The 19519-nt window shown below is 38.8% G+C and overlaps 4 protein-coding genes across 5 annotated transcripts in view; 1 reads left to right on the top strand and 3 right to left on the bottom strand.

Moving 5' to 3' along the window:
* shank3a (SH3 and multiple ankyrin repeat domains 3a) overlaps window positions 1-2493 on the top strand; it is a 28784-nt gene extending 26291 nt beyond the window's left edge. Inside the window, exon 12 of the mRNA XM_088006729.1 lies at window positions 989-2493. Coding sequence (XP_087862855.1) covers window positions 989-1553 — 565 coding nt within the window. The 3' untranslated portion in view covers window positions 1554-2493. The remainder of the gene's footprint in view (window positions 1-988) is intronic.
* A 5395-nt stretch (window positions 2494-7888) lies between these two features.
* Window positions 7889-11704, bottom strand: rabl2 (RAB, member of RAS oncogene family-like 2). Its single transcript, XM_014971300.2, has 8 exons — window positions 11155-11704; window positions 11038-11067; window positions 10876-10955; window positions 10705-10784; window positions 10030-10141; window positions 9768-9865; window positions 9085-9168; window positions 7889-8899 (listed from the first exon to the last, which is right to left on the bottom strand). The coding sequence occupies exons 1-8, from the start codon at window positions 11259-11261 to the stop codon at window positions 8828-8830; spliced, it is 663 nt and encodes a 220-aa protein (XP_014826786.1). The 5' UTR covers window positions 11262-11704; the 3' UTR covers window positions 7889-8827.
* A 625-nt stretch (window positions 11705-12329) lies between these two features.
* Window positions 12330-13646, bottom strand: cimap1b (ciliary microtubule associated protein 1B). 2 transcript variants are annotated; one of them, XM_014971281.2, is made up of 6 exons: window positions 13522-13646; window positions 13236-13439; window positions 13015-13116; window positions 12812-12933; window positions 12570-12716; window positions 12330-12493 (listed from the first exon to the last, which is right to left on the bottom strand). In XM_014971281.2, the coding sequence occupies exons 1-6, from the start codon at window positions 13631-13633 to the stop codon at window positions 12401-12403; spliced, it is 780 nt and encodes a 259-aa protein (XP_014826767.1). In that variant the 5' UTR covers window positions 13634-13646; the 3' UTR covers window positions 12330-12400. The 2 variants fall into 2 exon arrangements, with proteins under 2 accessions (XP_014826767.1, XP_087862434.1); XM_088006308.1 differs by having other exon boundaries at window positions 13015-13125; window positions 13215-13439; window positions 13522-13633.
* A 1074-nt stretch (window positions 13647-14720) lies between these two features.
* LOC106906120 (protein tyrosine phosphatase domain-containing protein 1) lies at window positions 14721-18368 on the bottom strand. The gene is given in 11 exon segments (XM_088006309.1): window positions 14721-15293; window positions 15375-15485; window positions 15617-15694; window positions 15795-15896; window positions 15977-16093; window positions 16175-16429; window positions 16517-17187; window positions 17437-17574; window positions 17808-17926; window positions 18007-18087; window positions 18178-18368. Coding segments are annotated over 11 exon segments (1986 nt in total). The 3' UTR covers window positions 14721-15170.
* Window positions 18369-19519: the final 1151 nt, after the last annotated feature.

Genomic DNA, 19519 nt, shown 5'->3' with positions numbered 1-19519 from the left:
AATTAGATGACAGCTTTGTACGTCTTAAATACATAGATGTCTTTACACATTATAATTCTTGATATATATATATATATATATATATATATATATATATCAAAAAGATGTTTGCATTTTTAAACACAAAGGAGAAAACATTTAAAAGATTCTAATTAAACAACTGCCTTATGTGAGTTTGTGGTTTATGTAATGATACAATACAGTGATGCTTAAACTTTCCCGTTAATGCTTTTCAGATTTTTTTTTTTTTTTTTTTTTGTAAACCTGCCTGCATTTGTTTGATATTGTAGCTCTCAGTCGGCATTCACAGAACAGCTTTGTTTGTGCTAAAATTAATAACCCATTGCCAAACTTTGCTAATTGGACGACTTCTGAGAGCATTGGTTGCACCACAGTTTTGTAGGGGTACTAGATTAAAGAGGACCCAATAAAGGTGCATTCCACACTTCACATTTTTATTTGTTAAAAGAATAAAAATCAAATTACGTTTTATTTTTCCCTACACGTCTTACATATGTGTTACTTTGTGTTAGCCTGTCATAGACCTGCACAATATTAAAGAAAAAAAAAAACATATGACATTCATTAATAATGTTGTGAATGAATAAAATGGCTAGTAAAAAAGAAAACTAAATAAAAGGTGTTAATGTCTTTGTTCTTTGGGTTCATAGCAGATCTAGACCCCAGAGTGCCTGAATGCATCGCACCCTTATTGTGGTCCAGACAGTTCTCCATTATGTGCAAACTCTGTACAGTGATATTTCAATACAAATACATTTATGACATATTGTGCAGCACAACTCTATGACATAAAATTCCAATGAAATACGCTGAACCTTGTGGTTATTAATGTAACAAATATGTAAAAGTGATAGTGGGGAATGGATACTTTTGACAGGCACTGTAAACCCCAAAGCGTGGTCTCTTTCTTCAAAGTTGTCTTTAACTATTTGTTATTAACGATTCTAAAACTCTGTGTCTCCACCAGACTTTTTAGCAGCCTAGGCGAGCTCCACACCCTTTCCCAGAGAAGCTATGGAACCACATACACCATCCGCCCCGGCAGCCGCTACCCCGTCACCAGACGCGCGCCCAGCCCCGGCTCAGGCTCACCTGATCGGGGCGACCCCCTTGGACGATTCTCAGGCTTCGGCCTGCCAACCTCACCAACTACACCGCCGCAAACCATCCTCAAGTCCTCTAGTCTCAGCTTACCCCAGGAGCCTAAAGAGGTGCGCTTTGTCATGAGGAGCTCCAGCGCACGTTCTCGCTCTCGCTCTCCGTCACCTTCCCATTCCCCTGGCTTAGGCTCACCGCTTTTAGCCCTCCGACCCTTTCACCAAAAGCCCCTCCACCTGTGGAACAAGTACGATGTTGGAGACTGGCTCGAGAGCATCAACTTGGGAGAGCACAGAGCGGGGTTTCAGGAACACGAGATCGAAGGCTCTCACCTCCCGGCTCTAACCAAGGATGACTTTGCGGAGCTGGGAGTGACACGGGTCGGACACCGTATGAACATTGAGCGAGCGCTGAAACTGCTGCTGGAGAGCTGACCCTCGCCCTGAAAAAGAGCAACAGGATAAGAAAGACACAAAGCCTGAATTAGATGAAAATAAGGGATCCACTGAACACCACTCCTCTGTTACTCCAGCTGCTTTTTATGTTCAGTGTTAAAAATGTTCTCCTGTGGTTCCTAGTGACACTTTCTGTTCTGCATTAATATCCCGCACTTGGCAATGCACTAAAGAGGCAGAGGCAATACTCATACAATATACATTCATCCCTTTTTTTTTTTTTTCTTACCCTCTACTCACTTTACGGCTCAGCCTTCTTGCCTAGAGCAAATCAGACCAGACATCCCAAAAAGGATATTTGGTCTTTTTTTTTTTTTTTTTTTTTTTGCTAAGAAGAATCACGGGAGCTCCAATTAGATCATTTGGTTTCTGAAAAGTTGCGTTGTTTCCTTAATGACACCCACACTTTCTCACTGCACCCTCTCTACCTCTCTCCCCTCTCGTATTAGGCCTCTGAAAGCCTTCGGCAGTTTGAGTAAGAGAGGAGGAGGAAGGACTCTCGTTCCAAACAGAAAACTCAGTTGCCTTTCAAAAATATTTCTATACTGAAATCAACTCTGATGAACACAGTGCTATGGAAATAGCAGCTCTGAAAAGGTGTGTCTTCTGAATACCTGCTATCGTTTTTAAACTGAAGACTTTTGAGCCCAGAGGCGGAGCTCCACAGGAGGAAAAACCCCCCTCTGCCTTGGTACCAAGACTGTGCAATCTATAATATTTGGAGAATGTTTAACCAACACTCGTGGCTTTTTTCATAATTAATTTTCTGATTTTCCAAAGGGAATATTATATATATTACTATTATATGGCATAATATAATATATATGTATCTAAGTATAGCTTTCAGATGAAAAGACAATATTGCAAAGAAAAGATATATTAATATGAATTCGCAGCTGTTTTTGGTTTTAGTATAGAAGACAGAAAGAGGTCTTTAAATCTAATCCACCAATAGTTTACTCATTTCTACCAGTTATATATATATATATATATATATATATATATATATATATATATATATATATATATATATATATATATATATATATATATATATATTTGAAAGAAAACAAGATATAAATACAGAAAATTTAATTTTTTATCATACATACAGAAATGTCCGTGTGATCACCTTTCTTGAGGCATAGCATGACAAGTTGCATTATGTTGTTGTACGTTTTTATTTTGTTTATGGTCTTCCGTCACTCTAAAGGGCATCCCGTAATGTGAGGCTAAGACCCCAGCTGAAACCCATCCCTGCTGCTTCAGTCTCAGACTTTCGCCAGAGACGACTAATGAGCCAAATAATTGGAGAAAATTAGTTTTAAGTTGAGTTTTTTTTTTTTTTTTTTCCTTTTAAGGATTCAAATAATTGATTTACAAAGCAAAACACAATATTCAACAACGGCATGGGCCAGAATGAAATTCTGTTGGTAAAATAACCATACAAAAAAAAAATATTCAGTTTGACTCTCAGAAGTTGAAATCTCCAAGATTTAACTTTGAAAAGTTAACAGTAAAGTTCCCTGCTGGTGGAAAAGTCAGAGGCTTTTCAGTCCTCAAAAGCCAACAGAGCTGCCACAGTTATTTTAAAATTATGAAGATTTATATCCAGTGAAGTCTTTTCACACACACGACGTCCTTGCAACATAAATTTTTATCCAACGATACACCAATAGGTGCATCGTTTCTTCAGCAGTGGGGATGGGAAAGACAGTAAAAGGTCTTAAAGAAAATTCAGTACTTTACAACCTGAATGTGCAGCTGGTTTCTTTTTAGGTATACCACTCTTAGTGAGTGAAATATTATCAGCCAGAACTATTAAAAAATAAACAATGGTTGTAAAACAGAGGGGGGGGGGAGGGAAGCTGAATTTTCTTTTAACAATACAAATCTGCAATTGTACTCATGAGCAGCTTCAGCTGGCAGTGAGAACCAGTGAGTTTTATTCATGCTACAAAGGAAAAAAAAAAAAAAAAAAAAAAAAAAGGCATTTTGGCATTCTAGCTGTCTTCTTTTCTGACAGAATGCCAGGAAATGTCTGTTACCACTAAAAACCTCTGCTCATCAGAAGCATTCAGCCAAGGCACTTTCACTTGGCAAAAACTTGTGTGCATCTTTCTTTTTTTCCCCCCCTGTCCTTTCTGAAAAGCAGGCGGTGAACAAAATCATTATATAGGAGCTGTAGGAATAGCACTCACTGCCTCACTGTGACCTCACTCTTTATTTTCCTTGTAACTGCAGTGTTAAGTTCTCCTTTCTTTCTTCTTCTGTTGCTGATTTGTTACCTTCAGCCACTGTGGGTAGATTTTGTAGCGCGTGGAACATCATATTTTACTCATTTGAATTTTAGAGTGGTGGGTAAGAAAAAAATAAACCTCCTGCCCGTTCTGAACATACTTAGACTTGTAAAAAAAAAAGAAAAAAAAAAGAACTACAAATATTTGCTTTTTTTTTAAAATCACAAGCAATGTATATATAATAGATTTCCTATAAATTTTTGAAAAGTATATAGATCTATATATGAATGTTTGGCATATATGCATAGTTAACCACCTGTGGAAAAGGTGAGCAGATTTTATTCTTTCTATGAACTCTTGAACTTTTGAACTCTGAACTATGAACTAGGGGATGATTTGCACAAAACAAGGTGACAAGGTGCTAACATAAAAGCCACCCATCGTCCAAGCGCATGAGTGCATCTGGATTCCCTGAATCTCTCTGTGTGCTTGTTCCTCTTCACCGTGCGCGTGTGAATGAGTGCGCATGTGTGCAAATGCTTGTTTTCTTTGTTTGTTTGTTTGTTTGTTTTCAAGTCTGCGTAATTTGTTTGGGAGTGAGATGCAGAGAATGCATGCGACCGTGAGAGTGCGGTTAATTGTTGGGGTTTACATCTTTGGCGTTAGTCCACTTATAGCCTTACTGTACCATCAGAGATTGCCGGCTGTGGCTGTGTCACATAACAACACAGACACAAACACGCATACACACGCACACACACACACAGGAAAATGCACACGCATTCATCTTCAACACTGAAGCTCATCATTATGTATTGTGTTTTTGTTCAGAGTTATGTCTTCAAAATGTGGACTGTTCTGCCCAAGAGGGAGAGACAGACAGAGAGAGAGAGAAAGATAAGCAAAACACTGTCAAATTTTCTACTCCTGAGTCAAGACTAGAAGATCTCACCTTGGAACTGCGTAGGTGCTTCTTATGCAGTGTCACTAATTCTGTACAGCCTTTCCCAAATGGCATTTCCACTCCGCTGCACTCTGTCTGGCAGCTCTCCTTTTTCCTTTTTCAGACTTTCAGATTCTGAGTTTTGAATATGCTATATGCGATGATCCAGTGAGGAACAAACAACACACACACAAAAAAAAAAAAAAAAAAAAATGTGCCAAAAAGTAACTTAACTGTATATTTGTCTTTTGCTTTAGGACTATCTTAGTTACAGCACTCTTAAGCTGTTATGTATTACGACAATATGGTGCCATCTCCTGGTAATCTTGAGAACTGACATTTTTTGGATCCTTTGGCATTTTCCTGCAGGTGGAAGTACATGTGCATCTCAAATAAGTTCGTTGAAAGGTTTATTTATTTCTGTTAGTCCTTTGAGAACGTGGAACTCATGTTCTATCTGGACTTATTACACACAGGTTGATATAATTCAAACGTTTAGTTCGGTTACATTTTACGATTGTGGCTCACGGATAAAATAAAATTCCCAATTTTGTTTCTTTGAAAGTAAAGATGTTACATAAAATCAAAACAAGGAATGTGTTTTTTAGATTGGTGTACAACTTATGCATTCAATATCTGGTTGGGGCTTACTTTGGATTTTGCATGAAGCGCTGCATCAGTGCTGTGTGGCATGGAGGTGATCCACCTGTAGTTTGTGTTAATACAGGGTTTCAGCTTGTTGTTGGACCTCATCTTCCTCATGATGAAACCTCATAGATTGCGTTATCTAGGTCGAGTACTGTGATATCATGGTCATTAAACCAAGTGCTGGTACTTATGGATTAGGATTTGGATAGAAGCCATGTCCTGGTGGAGAATGAAATCAACATCTCCATGAAGCTTGTCAGCAGAGAGAAGCATGTAATGTTACTAATATGGTAGAAGGATGCGCTAGCGTTGGACTTGATAAAACCTTAAAAATCAACATCTATAGATGACACCTCAAGCTGTTGCATCTAGTTTAATAGCTCTCAAGTGACATTTTGTTTATTAGGTGTAAGGTATAATCAGCAAAATTACAAGAGACAAACACTTGAATTATGTCCCTCTGTGTGTAATGAATCGACATAATAAATGGGTTTTAGTTTCTCATCTAACTTTTTAAAACAAACTTTTCAATACAATCATTTACTGAGATGCACTTTTATTTCTTACTTCGTAAAGACACAGGCTATATAGATGTCTCCATATAGATTTACGTACGTATAAACATCTATACAGCCTGTGTGCTTCTACTTGCTTTGACATTTGTCCTTAAATTATGCGACATGGCAACACAGTTACATGATTTGATTGATAACAGTTATTGTTCCCAGAAAATAGTCTGATCTCAGACACAGGCTGGCCTGATTAGAGAAATGGTTGAGTTGGGTTGTTGTGGAAGTTTACAACAAATAAAGACATTTTAGATGAGCAGCAAGTAACAGACTGACACATCATTAGGTCAAATAAGTTCTGCGAAGAGGTAGGCTCTATATTTCTTAATCAACAAAGCACAATCTACACAGTCGAGGAGAGAAGCAATGTGTCTTTTCTTAAAAAAAAAAAAAAAAAAACTCCCTGGTACCCGTCGACACACTGGAACCAGTGATCTTATCATCAGAGGTTTTGTTTCTTTCATTGTTGGTTTTCTCCTTGTTTGCACTGTGAAGTTTAGAACGGTGGATGTATCACTGCAACGCCTCAGCCTTGTCTCACTTGAGAACATCCCCTTCTCGGCTTCTAATCACCCAGGCAACTCATCTACAACTTCTCTTCCTCTGGACGTGAATATCTGATACATAAGAGCCTATGCTAACAGCCCAAGCTAACCAGAGGCTACCTAGTCTTCTCCACGTAAAAAAAAATAAAAAATCAAGGGCGATGGTAAAGACTGAGGCAAGATCTGAGACGTTGCCCTGGATATCTCCACCACAGAGATATATGTTTGTTATATTATGTAATAAATTTATAATTAAAACATGAGGTGGCATATTTTTGTTCCTGCGTTAGTGTCTCATTAGTGGAAATGAGTCAGTGATGTCTTTGGCTCACAAAACACTTAAATATGCTGTTTTAGAAATGGCCAGATAATGTTAATGAAGTTGACAGGAAACAGCGGATAACAGAAAAATGGCATTCAAAGATCTGAAGATCTCCAAACAAAATGTTATTGATGTAAATAATTTAGTGATACTGACTCAGCTGCAGATATGTACATGCTCATATCAATGAGAATATTAATCTCTGGGTTTTAAAGATGTTTGAAATATTGTTTTTTACATAAAATCGTACACGTAAAAAACATGAATGATATTGTAAAATTTTATCCCCTCCCCCCCTAACATTACATGGATAAGTCTATATTGTGTTTATTTTTTTAAATCCAAGTCAAATGCATACTTACGCACTGACTAACATTTAGACAAAGATCATACTTGCGAGTAAATTCAATATTAAGTTTTTCTAATGCTCTGACGCTAGGAAAGTTGAACATTTCTAAACCTTAAAAATCTGGTTATAATAGGAAACCAACCAATTAAAACGAACTTCATCAGTTCTGCCAAAAGCAATGGCCAAAGTTTGAACCAAAATTATGTCAGCAGCTTCTTGAAGTGAAGTAGTAAAGGCTTAGGTTGGAAACCTTTAATCTATGCTTTGTTAAAAAATATTTCCCCAGTGGAGATTTCTTCCCTTTTCTTTGTCAGACTTCAGTGTTTCATATCACACAAGTTAACCAGAGAAAATACTAATCAAATTATGATTGTATTTAAGGTAAAATAAAAACTTTCCAAAGTAAATTAGTCCCATGTTAAAAAAAATCTATTACTCCCTTAGCAAATTATATCCAAGCAAAAAATAATCTGATTTTCCGGAAAATAGAGAAAACTGGACAGTGGTGGACCTTTCCAGGATTTGTCAATTTAACAAAATTACTCACTGGGTTATGTTCTGAAATAACCCAGAACATTTGTAGCACTGTGGGCCTCATTCTAATCATTAAAGCTAATGTTCATGATACAACATTAAGGGAGCAGGCAAAAATGTCTCCAAAACCTCTGGTTAGCTTAAAGAATGCAAAAAAGTCCATCTAACAGTTGTCAAGATTTTACTTTACCTTAAAATGTCAAAAGAAACTTTGAAAACATTTATGTTTTCTGAGGTTACGGTACCTTCATCTGGCACTAAAATCTGTTTGATCTGAAACTGTAAAAATACAAAAAAACAACAAAAAAATCCTGAAGAAATCTGAAATCCGCAAGGGAGCAAATACCTTTTTCACTGAACTACATACATTCGGCAGCATGTCACTTTTCTACAATTTTGATTCTGTTCTGAGAATTTGGACAAATGCAAAACAAAACTTGACAAAAGGCAAAAGTTGTATCTCAAAACTTTATACCTATCAAAGTTGCTTATCTTCACAGTAACAGACTCGGGTATGACTAGCAGCTGTTTCTTATAAAACGCTGATGTTCAGTTGATTACGCGGCATCACAGCAAGATGCAGAGGGTCATGATCACAGTTGGTTATAGGGTACATTAGGCTTTCATTTACAAGGCGCTAGAAAAAAAAAAAAAAATTACATCATAAAATTAATGCAAGTAAAGCAGCCAACAGATGCGGCAGCCTGCTGGCGCTCCACACAACACTACACACAAACACTGAGAACAGCAGGAAATACACTTTATAATTGCACATTATCTTTGCTGTGTCAGTTTTTCATGCTTCACATTGTTATTACACAGAGTACAGCTTTTGTCACACTCCAGAAAACATTCTATTAAAGCAACAATGGCTATAAGGGTTTCAAATTGTGAGCGCAGGGGCTAAAACACAGAAGCTGAAAAACTAGACGGAACCAAATTATTGCATTGGGTTCATTTCCCGGTTCCTCGCACTGGACAGATGGACAACAGTGATTGAAATTGATCACATGACCGTTTCCAGCGGGAGACTTTCAATCCAGTAAGTTAAACGTTCAAAACATTAGACAAGAATAAATAATGTGCCAGTTGATTCAGACCCTTCAAGCCAGCTCTGGACTCTCTGCTTTCAGCTCGTCCTCAGAGTTCTCCTCTTTCTTTTCCAGGGCAAAGTTCTGTGAAGGGTATGTGACAGAAAGATTCAATCTGATATTTCTTTTTTGCACTGTTAATTCCTACAACTAGATTAGCAAATGCCTTCATGTAAAAATACATTTAAAAAGGCAATTGATGGAAATTTTCAAGTCTTTGGTAGGAATCTGAAAAAAAAGTATCTGAGTAGGACAACAGACAGCCATACCTCCAATTCTTCCAACACTTCATCCATGAAGTCACTGGGGTTTTGTTTGTAGTCCACTGCTCTGTTGATCATCTCTCTGAACATCTGATGGGACAGTTAACGACAGGAGAGTCATTGAGAAGTTCAAGTTTAGACCCAAGTTAAATTTCAGCAAATCTAGGATTTGAATTTAAGACCTAAGTGAATTAGGCAAAATGACTGACTTCTTTGCTTTATATTTAACTGTCTTTATATCTCGAGCAAGTTGAATATAGCTTTGTAAACTTGAATTGCTTAAATTTATTGGATTTTTACCCAATAAATTGGGTAAATTTATTGGGTAAATAAATTTACCCAATACATTTCTAAACATCAGCCCTTACTGCCATACAGTAAGGTTCAAAACTGAATTAAAAACAAGTTTACGGCAAGATTATGTCTTCTGTAATTAAGACAATAAACAGCTAGATCCTGATATGTCAACATTTCTTTCTGGTTTAATTTAAGATATTTTAAAGCCCACAATTAGATTTATTGAATTTGTTTGGAGACCATCCACAAACCATGAAGTAACACAGATTGGTAACAGTTTTAATTATTTGTACTATTATTACAGACTAAATGGAATACTGTTATTCTGTCCATTAATGTTAAAACTGCTACAAAATGAAGAGCAAACTGCTAAGAAAACAACAAAGCCAAACCTTTACTACATTGGTTCCATCCGCTGCTGAGACGAAGTAAAACGGAAGCCCCTGTTTCTTCGCAAAGCTAAAACTTCTCTGTGTGACCTTCAAGTCAGCTGCAGATGAAAGAAAGAAACACCACTTTAATCTAATAATCATTTTCCTAATCAAGAAGAAAAACCTCTTTTACAAGTAAGACAAAGCAGTGCCACATATTACACTTCATTTATTGTAGCAGCTGAATAATAATTGTGAGTTTTAATGTCACAACCAGACTTACCATCGATTTTGTTAGCTACCACACAACAGGGAATCTCAGGTCTGTACTCTCTTAGCTCTTTATACCAGTTGGCTAAGTTTTTGTATGTGATCTTCCTTTGAACATCAAAAACCTGAGAGGAAAAACAATGAAACAACTTTCAGTTAAACAAGTAAAAATGTGTATCCAGACAGTGTAAACCATCCAGTGGAAGTAGCGATCATGCAGTTTCACAAGAAACATTGTTGGAAATGAAAAAAATCTATATCTTAATGGAAAGTATTCACCTAACAATGTGTCTTTTACACTCATGTGGAAATGGAAATGTTCCCTGAAGATCTCTGATTATAAATCTGACCATTTCAGTCTTCCTTGATCACTTTTTACAACCCCTTCTGTCTGTATTAATTTTTAAGAAAATGTTCCTAGAGTCTATGCAGTGTTCTCACATTTATCTCAGACGTTTTGCTGCAGCCGTACAGAATGAATTTGAAGGAGGAATACGATTACAATCAAATGAGGACAAAACAAGAAAAGTAGAAATGAACAAAGTAACTGTGATCAATTGGCTGATGTTAACAGAGCTCTGTGCACATGCAAATCTCCTGAATTCACATTAAATTACGACTTAAAAACAAATCAGCAAATATTATGAAACGTTATTGATTGATTTTGTTAAAAGCAACTGTGTCTTACCATGATGCATGCATGAGCTTTGTGATAGTATGAAGGATGCATGCTCTGAAATCTCTCTTGACCAGCTGTGTCCCAGAAATCTGTGGATCACAATCAGGAACCACTCTTGAATGCAGCGTGTGATGATTTTCATCTGGGTAAAACTAATGTAACAAGAGCAAAAACACTCACCGACTGTAACAGTCTTGTTTCCTACATTCGCTGTGTGTTTGTACAAAGTCAGCGCATATGTGGACAGCTGCTGCGGACGACTGCGCGAAGAGTGTTAAAGATCCTAAATAATCTCGACCATAAACATTTAAATTTAAAACGCACAAAGCAACGTAAGGATACAACTCGTCCATAAGAAACCGCTCCATCAGCCTGTGAGGAAAAGACAGAATCGTTGTTTCGTGTGATCAGGCAGCCAGGAAGAAAGCAGGTCAATGCGTTATTTGAGCTGAGACTCACTTTGATTTACCCACTGCGCTGTCTCCCAGGCAGATGATCTTCACTTGTTCGCGTGCATCGTATTTCTTTTGGTCTAGTTCAGGGATGCAGCCAATGTGATCAGCCATTTCCCCCCCTGATTTCTCAGCAATGTGTCGTCTTAAAGAGGACTTGAGAACCACCAGGTGAATCTCCTCGGTCAGAGTTAATATAGAACCCCGATAGTTAGCCTGCCATCAGCAGCCAGCTAGCTTCTTTAGCCGATTACTCAACTGCTTCAACAGTGTTTATTTTGCCATATTAGAACAACACCTAAACTGACGAGAGCACGGTTACCGTTACTGGCTTCATGCTCAGGCTTGTAATGAGTTTTCGGACATTACGTTTCATTGGTCATCCCTGTTAAAGATGTAACAACTCCGCTAATTACAACCTAGAGAATAAACAATGACTGAGCTTATTAAAACGGCTGTTGTTTACCGCAGAAGAGATTCTGGTCCAATTTCTGAGAGGAAACTGTTCGGTGAACGCACGACGTCCCGGACTATTTTCGTTTCTATGCAACAGGGACGCACACAGGACCACTGATCTCTGTTAAGCTGTCCTTACAAATGCCTGTCTGAAAATGAAAACCCACTAAATTCAATTAGATGTCATTCATTCATTCATTCATTCATTCATTCATATACTTTTAGACAGAGTACAGTGTTTTTTAGGGCCTCACGCACAGTTTTATTTGGGATTCAATAAACAAAACAATCAACAGAACAACAAAAAAAAGAAGAAAATTGTAACTAAAAAGACTTAATTAAATTTAGAAGTAAGCTTATTAACGAACCTGACAAAGTGAGATATATAGACAGTATTAGAATACTTAATAAGTTTTCTAATAAGTGCTTTTGAAGTGCCCGTGCACTCCAAAGCAAACATTTGCTTAGCATAGATTTCTTGTACTTTTTTCCTGGCAAAATTGTGTAAAAAAAAAAAAAAAAACATCCAGTAGAGTTTTTGGAAAAAAACAAGAACCAGGATTCAAAGACAATCACGAAGCATTATTTCCTGATTTCCTTTTGTTCATTAAATATCTTTAAAACTAAAATTTTAAATCCATCCAAAATAAATGTAATTTGTTGGTATTTTGAAGAAAAAAATCCTTCTGATAATTTAATATTAAAGTATGAACAACATGACAGGGCAAATATGATCAAACATGATCTCAAGAGTTGTGTTTTTTTTCTTTCTTTTATCTAAAGCCAGCTTTCTTCCTTTATTCATCTGCGTTTGTAATGAGGGGTGCAATGTATTGTGAATGACGGAATCCAAAGGTGAAACTGGGAGCTTTTGCTCTTGTAAAGGTGACCTAGGATGAAAACGATATATATTTTAACAAGTATAACACCTGGAGCCTGTTCTTATAAAAATAGGATGTTTCTTACACGCTCAGGATAGTGTGCTCCTGGGCCGGGTTTTCTTGTGTTTTCCTCAGGAGCAAAGTTGCGTCCCTTTATACTGTACTGTGGAGGTTTCTGCCTATATATAGAGGGATCCACAACTTTATAGGCTGCAGGGCCTGGAGACGGAGTCTGGAGGAAAAGTCACAGGACAGAAATATCAGTATTTCAAGGTTTTTTGTGGGTTTTGTTAGGTCTTATTTAGGGACCAAGTATTCTTTGTAAACCTTGTTAGGGTCTTCGTGGAAGCTTCCAATTTTACCGCGGCCTTGAAGTGTGTAGTTGGGTGCTGAAGGTGCAACTGCAGTTTTACAGCCCAGCATGGGAGGCAGAGTGTAGGTGGCTGGACCTGCAGTATTAGTAAGATGTATATTTTTTTATCTGCCTTCTGAGGTGAACCTACTTCTATACACCATAATATAAATACTACCTGGCATTTGGGTGTTAATGCGATCTCTTCTCCTCCCATACAGGGAATAAGCAGGAGCTGAACGGATGGTCATCTTTCCAGAACGCTCTGGGGAATATTGGCCTATAAGACGCCAAGGAAAATGAGAAACAGACCCAGATGAAAGATAAGTTTGTTGTATATTGCTAATGTCAGTACATGTGTGCATTTCCGAAACACATTTCTAAAACAGCTCCACTGACCTGGTCCGGGCACATGGGACATTTGAAGCTGCTTCGGTCGGCCGAGAAGAGAAAATGCAGGCATTTTACTTCTGCCTTTCATGGTCATGTTGGAAGGGATCAGATATCTTGGACCAGGAGAGCAGTTTGTATGCGCTTCCTCATGACGAGCACCAAAGGAGAACATTGGTGCTTTATATTTGGTAGGATCATGCTGAGAAGCACCTTTTCAGACCAGAGGCAGTTATGTTACCTTCATACGTATCAATAATACATCTACTGATAGAATATTCAATTTTGCTCCCACCTATAAGCCCAGGAAGGGAATATTTGGGCCCCGGGCTCCCATAGAGAGCAGCTATAGGCCCCCTTGGTCTGTGAGGCCTCCAAGATCCAACCCAAAGCTCATCACTTGGCATTGCTTTGAGAAAACTGATTAGCATTTGAGTTATAAAAAAAAGACGTTCAGTCAGAAATTTGCTTTATTTTCTCTCAAAGTATTTGCCACTCTATAATTTTCTCCTGTTTTCAATATTAGCTACATACATATTCAGTTAGCACAAAGTTTATTATATCACAAGTCAAGATTATTGAAGTCTAGACTTTGACTAAACCCTTCTGAGAAACTTAAAAAGAACAAAAGCAATAGTCCATCAGACTGCCCTGTAATTTCTGGCTGTTGGTATGACGTTCTTTTCCTGAAATTTTGTGTTAGTTTTACACCAGATATAACAACATGCATAACATCCATAAAGTTCTCCTGGCTTCCTGGCCATGTGGCCTGGCAGAGATTTAAGCAGGAGCTAAAAAAGCACATGAGGAGGAATAGCAGTGTTTGCCATAGCTGGTGCCATCCATGACATGTAAGCTGTGAAATATTGTCTCTGCTGCCAGGATATTCAGCTGTTAGCATGTCATGACAGTCAAAACACTGTCATATAGCAACAGTCTTCAGTCAGAGTTTCCTTCAAATTCATTGCAAGACTGATTGCTACTGGAAATCATTTCTCCCCACAGCTTCACCACAAAGACTCTTTAAATATATTTGGATGATGTGAGTAGAATATTTACTTTCCCATCTGGAATAAACAGTGTAGTTGAATTACATAAATGCACAGTGAAATTTGCTACAGATTTACATAAGTCTTTTATTCCCCATTTTCAACATAATGAGGTTCAAATGGAAATTCTGGAAATTCACTTATGAAATGACTAAAAAACACAAAAAACAGTGAACAACTGCTGTAAAAAGAAAATCAAACACCACTGCAACATTGCACAAATTGAAAACAACATTTTATTGTCAGGTACTAAATTTAATAAACAGATGGATGACTTTACCTGATAAATTTCCCCGTCCAGTTGCGAGTGTGTGTTTCATACTTTATCCTGAACCTCGGCAGGTCCAGTGAACCCAAACACAGATTGTGTATTTCTCGGCATTGCTGCTATGGCAACATTGTCATGGAAAGGACTCTTGCAGTCGCGCTCAATATGTGTTTAGAGTTTTCTTTTTTCTTTTTCTTTTTTTTCTAGAAGTGCGGAGGAAGTCAGGGATGTGAAAAGAAAAACATTCAAAATGCAGATCCTGTAAATGATTTATTAGTTATGAAAGGCTGGGCCGCCTCTGTGGATGCACTGCTTGGATTTGGCTTTGACTTAGGTTAACCATTTAAAGAAAATATTAACTGACTTCACTTTAACAGCCAGAAATGTTGTTTTGTTTCTTAATGCAAGAAGCTGGTATAAATGATCGCATTAATTTTGTCAGTTATGCTTTTGTTTCATGACTGTAACAGTGACAACACAGAAATGAAGGAGCTACAAAGTTCTGATATCACATTTTTATTCATATGTTTTATGGAAATGTTCTGAATCCAATTACTTAACTAAACAATTTTAGGGAAATCTTTGAAGTCCATTCAGTTGTCTTGTGTTTGTTTTTATTTAAACTCCTCAAAGTGTAGCGTTGATGCTGCAGGCCCTCTTGATTTTTCTGTGCATACTGAAAGTTTCTCTCAAACTGGCCTGGAGGACTTTCATCAAGGGACCAAGGATTCCAATTTTCTCTTGAGGACTCTGTTGGGTAGAAAAAAATAATACAGTTAGTTTTAAAGCATTAATATTAAGGTAAACATCTTAACTCTGAGGTTGTTTTACCCTTGTAAGTGTACAAATGAGCCGTCGGAGGATGGCATCCTCTCTGTGTGGACACAGGCTGATCACTGTACTCACACAACTCAGCAGGCAATAAATTGTATGTCTCTGTGGCTGTAAATATCGGGAAAAAATAGGGAAGAAGACAGGAAATGTTAATTTTTATGATGTTGAAATGATAGAGAAATTAATATTGGACATCCACACTGAGAACATTTTTTCTGAAAATATGTTTTGGTACTTGCCTTCTTTAGAATGCTGAGAGGCTTTCTGTTGTTTCCTACTTTTAACCTTTCTACATCCTCACTGCTCAGAACAGGATCCTAGATCAGAGACAGAGAGGTAAATATAAACTAGGGTTCTAAAAAGGAATGGACAGTGTGGAAAATTTGTTTTTTTTTTTTTTGCTTGATACAAACTGACCCTTAACTTCTCCAACCAGGTCCACAAGAGACAACAAAGGACCTGAGGATCTGACTCAGTGACAAGCAGGGCCCATCCACAATCACTGCTGTTCAGTTCCTCCTTCAGAAAGCATGGGAGTTAATACAGTGAAAGACAAGTGATGTAATTATATGAGAGACGTGGAGAACTCTTATTTGTACCTGCAGCAGAGCCGATCTCTGTAAAACGGTCTCACCTGGAGGACCTTGATCTGCCATTGCTTTGGCTACCTGTCGGGCAATCAAGGTCGGGCCAGGGGTCTGTAGATTTCTGTACAACTTTATATGAGAGAGAAGAGAATTTTTGCTGCATTTTGAACAAACATATCACTTTTCCTTTAAGGAAAAAAAATACTGTACCTCCTGGCTGGAGCTGCATTTCAGGATTTCCTTTTTAGCTGAGCTTTTTGGCATTTTTGTGCAGCTGCTGCTTGTTTTTATGTTTGTCGCTGCAGTGTTGACCATGTGGAACTCCTTTCTGAGATATAGTTGCCCAAATGAAAATGTGCCAAAGACTGGACTAACTGGTCTGAGATCAGCATGTAGGAGATCCTGTAAGCACCAGTGCTTCTCATCTCCGAGAGCGGCGGTGCAGTACGAGCTCAGTTCCTGGTCCTTCAAGAGAGAAGGCATAACAGTGAGTATCACCTCCGCAGCCGGCTCAAAACTATTAAAATATTTACAATTGTGAACGCGTTTCACCTCATACACTATGATCTTAGTAACATCAGATTCACTGTAGCTACGTTTGTCCAGCAACACCTCGCGCTTCCTCTCTAGGAACCCCAGAGGCTCGTCCCAGGAGGACACTGACCCTGAGCCGGCCCACGAGCCTTTACGGCCTTCGCTCAACAAAGGCAAATACTGCTTGGACACAAGAGTCTCTCTCACAGCCCTGCTCAGAACCCTCAGAGCTGATCTCTTCTCCAGTTCAGCGTGGACCTCCGGAGGAGAGGCCAGACCCAGAGCCAGGCAGGAGAGCCGCACACACAGGAGGTACACCACCTGATCAAATGGGGTCAGAAAGGATGTCCAGGTTAACTGTGACACAGTGCAGCGATGTCTGATTGTAGAAAGACCAGCGTAGTGTCACGGCTCAACCTTGGGAGTGTGTCTGAGTCTGCGTGCCTCCTGGCCGTGAAGCAGCAGAGCTTGTCGGTTTAAGTAGTGCTGGAGGGTGAAAGGGGCCCCGTGCCGCAGGCTGAGGTCTGGGTACTGAGTGAGTTGCGTGCCGAGCAGGCGGGCAAAGTCAAACACCTGGTTTATCTGTGACCGGGTCTGGATAGAACGAGGCCTTTTAATGCGCACGTAGTGAACCGCTTCGCTGGGGCTTATGCGCAGGGTGTAGACGAGGTAACAAGCTATCAGGACGCCTTTTAAAGAGCAAGAAGAGAACAGCAACAAACACCCAAGAACTCTGAGCATCAAATAGTGTCATGCAAAAGTATTAATACCATTTAAACGTTTGCCCATTTTGTCACAGTAAAACAACAAAACTCAATTTGATGATGTTAGGATTTTATTATCCTGGTAAAAATAAAAACAATAAGAAAAAAAAAAAGGTATGAGAATACTTGTGCAAGGCATTGAACGTGAAAACCAAATGCAATATTTAATCTTGCCTGTCCTGCCCAGGCCTGCGTGACAGTGAACGGCTACACGTCCTTCTTTCACAGCAAAGGCCAAAACCTTCACCCCGTCGATGATCCCAACAAGAGACGACACACCGAAGTCTGGCATCCCAAAGTTGTAAAAGTAGACTGAAAATGAATAGATTAAAATAGGATTGCAGGGCTGCCTCGTGCTTAATAAAGAGTCATTTGATTTGAATTTATCCCTGGCTGCTGTGGGGGGGCGGGGAGCAGTGCAGAATATCATATAAAGTCTAATAATATCTTTTCCCCAGTGTAACACAATAACAACTCGCTCTGCTGCTTTCACTTTTTCCTGCTAATGTAATGTATGCCTCAAAATAAGCGTATTAGCTTCTCACTTTTATTGTCCATGAAGGTCTGCGGAGAGTAAGTGAAACCACTGTCAAGGTCTAGAGGAGGCCCACAGTGAGCATGCTCCCCGGGGAGCTGCATGTTGATGATGGACCTGATCTTCAACCTGCAAACAAAGAAGCCAGTCGAGTCGTTTTGTATGTGTCTTAATGGATTTTGAGACAAAAATGTGAGTCAAGCGATTACCTTTGAAATTGCTCTATGATGTTGTACTTCTTGATGAGCTGATTGGATGGACGAGCCATTGCTATTATATCATCGGTCACCCTGGAACAGTTGGGGGTTCACAACCGACAAACTATCCTTTATTTTATGTTCTGCACCATAATCTTTGAGACTGCAGTCACATCTTCTCACCAGGAGGAGAAAAGGCCTCGAATGACTTGCTGGTTCGATTTCCAGCATTCTGGTCCCTCATAGCGACAGTCTTTTCCTCCACAGCCCAGCAGACAGAGGAGCCTGGGTGGGATGGCTCTCACCAGGTTCTCCCTGGCCTGAGAGTAGGACGGCCTTGGAACTGGTACATGTGGGCTCGAACTTGGCATCATCCTGCGAACACAGACCTGGCCCTGAATTTTGAGCCCCGATTTACAGCACGCCATATAATGGCAATTTACTAGAGAAAAGTAATTTCAGTCCAATCATAAATGCATTCCAATTGTCCCTATTAGGCAGTGCATCAAGTTCAGTTTGGTTTACAAGTTTTCTGTTGAAGAAAACCCAGTAGATTACATCAATTCATTAATTTGCAGCAATTCCTCATACCGAGCATGAATGAGGTTGAAGAAGTCAGAAAACCCATGGGAAGGCCAATTTACATTTTTGCAAACTAACAATAAGTTCACCCTAAAAGTTTAATCTCCATGATAAAACAGTGGTGGTAGAATGTGATAATGCTTTATCTCAGCAGGGCCAGTTGATCAGTGGAAAGCTGAATGGCGATAAATGCAGGGCAATCCTTGTTTACAACCTGCTAGAAGATGCAAAAGCCGTGCCTCAAGCGAGGTGAATACAAATTCAAGTCATTTCACTTTACAATCATGTGCCATGTTGTGTTGGTCCATCACATAAAGTCCTAATCAAATACTTTGATGTTTGCTGCTCTAATCTGACAAAACATGAACGGGTTCAAGGGATACGAGCCCTAAAATAAACCCAACAAACATTCAAAATGATCTGACAGCTCATATTATAATTACTTTGATGGCTTACCTTAGTTGTTACGATGAACACTACAGCTGTTAATCCCATTTAATTTATTCCCCAGCAATAAAACCTTTGAAATAGGGACAGAAAGGCTCTGGACACACATGTGCCCCTCTCTCTTGACCCTCTCTGCTCACACACTAACAGAACCGAGTGATGAGCCAGCGCCACTAAGCCTGATTAGCTGTCATAATTACATTAGAAAAGACATTCATGCAGCGTAGCAAGCCAATTATACAACGCTTATTCCTTCACCCCTCCAAATGACCTAATTACTTGCAAATAGCCATGGTACCATATATGAATTCGCTTTGCTTGTGATGTTGACAAATTGAATTATTAACCATAGCCTCACAGGCCGAGTTTGCATGGAAGAAGTCAGGGCAAATTTAAATGCAGTAAGAAATTGAAAAAAAAAAAAAAGTAGCAGCTCATCTGTTGTTTTCCGGTGAGATTATAACCCCGCAGTCATTTCAACCATTCTTAAACTTTA

The sequence above is a fragment of the Poecilia mexicana genome, unplaced genomic scaffold, assembly GCF_051168715.1.
Source record: "Poecilia mexicana isolate PSO_F unplaced genomic scaffold, ASM5116871v1 scaffold_6, whole genome shotgun sequence".
NCBI lineage: Eukaryota > Metazoa > Chordata > Actinopteri > Cyprinodontiformes > Poeciliidae > Poecilia > Poecilia mexicana.
This window is presented reverse-complemented; position numbering and strand designations above follow the sequence as displayed.

What these genes read in the sequence shown, in the direction of transcription:
- cimap1b (XM_088006308.1), bottom strand. Translation starts at nt 13,633, where the DNA reads ATGCCAAGTGATGAGCTTTGGGTTGGATCTTGGAGGCCTCACAGACCA. An exon ending in TTCCCTTCCTGGGCTTATAG is followed by an intron (nt 13,440 to 13,521) that starts GTGGGAGCAAAA and finishes TGGTCTGAAAAG; the next exon opens with GTGCTTCTCAGCATGATCCT. An exon ending in TCCACGAAGACCCTAACAAG is followed by an intron (nt 12,717 to 12,811) that starts GTTTACAAAGAA and finishes CTTTTCCTCCAG; the next exon opens with ACTCCGTCTCCAGGCCCTGC.
- rabl2 (XM_014971300.2), bottom strand. Translation starts at nt 11,261, where the DNA reads ATGGCTGATCACATTGGCTGCATCCCTGAACTAGACCAAAAGAAATAC. An exon ending in AGCGCAGTGGGTAAATCAAA is followed by an intron (nt 11,068 to 11,154) that starts GTGAGTCTCAGC and finishes TTTTCCTCACAG; the next exon opens with GCTGATGGAGCGGTTTCTTA. An exon ending in AAACAAGACTGTTACAGTCG is followed by an intron (nt 10,785 to 10,875) that starts GTGAGTGTTTTT and finishes TGTGATCCACAG; the next exon opens with ATTTCTGGGACACAGCTGGT.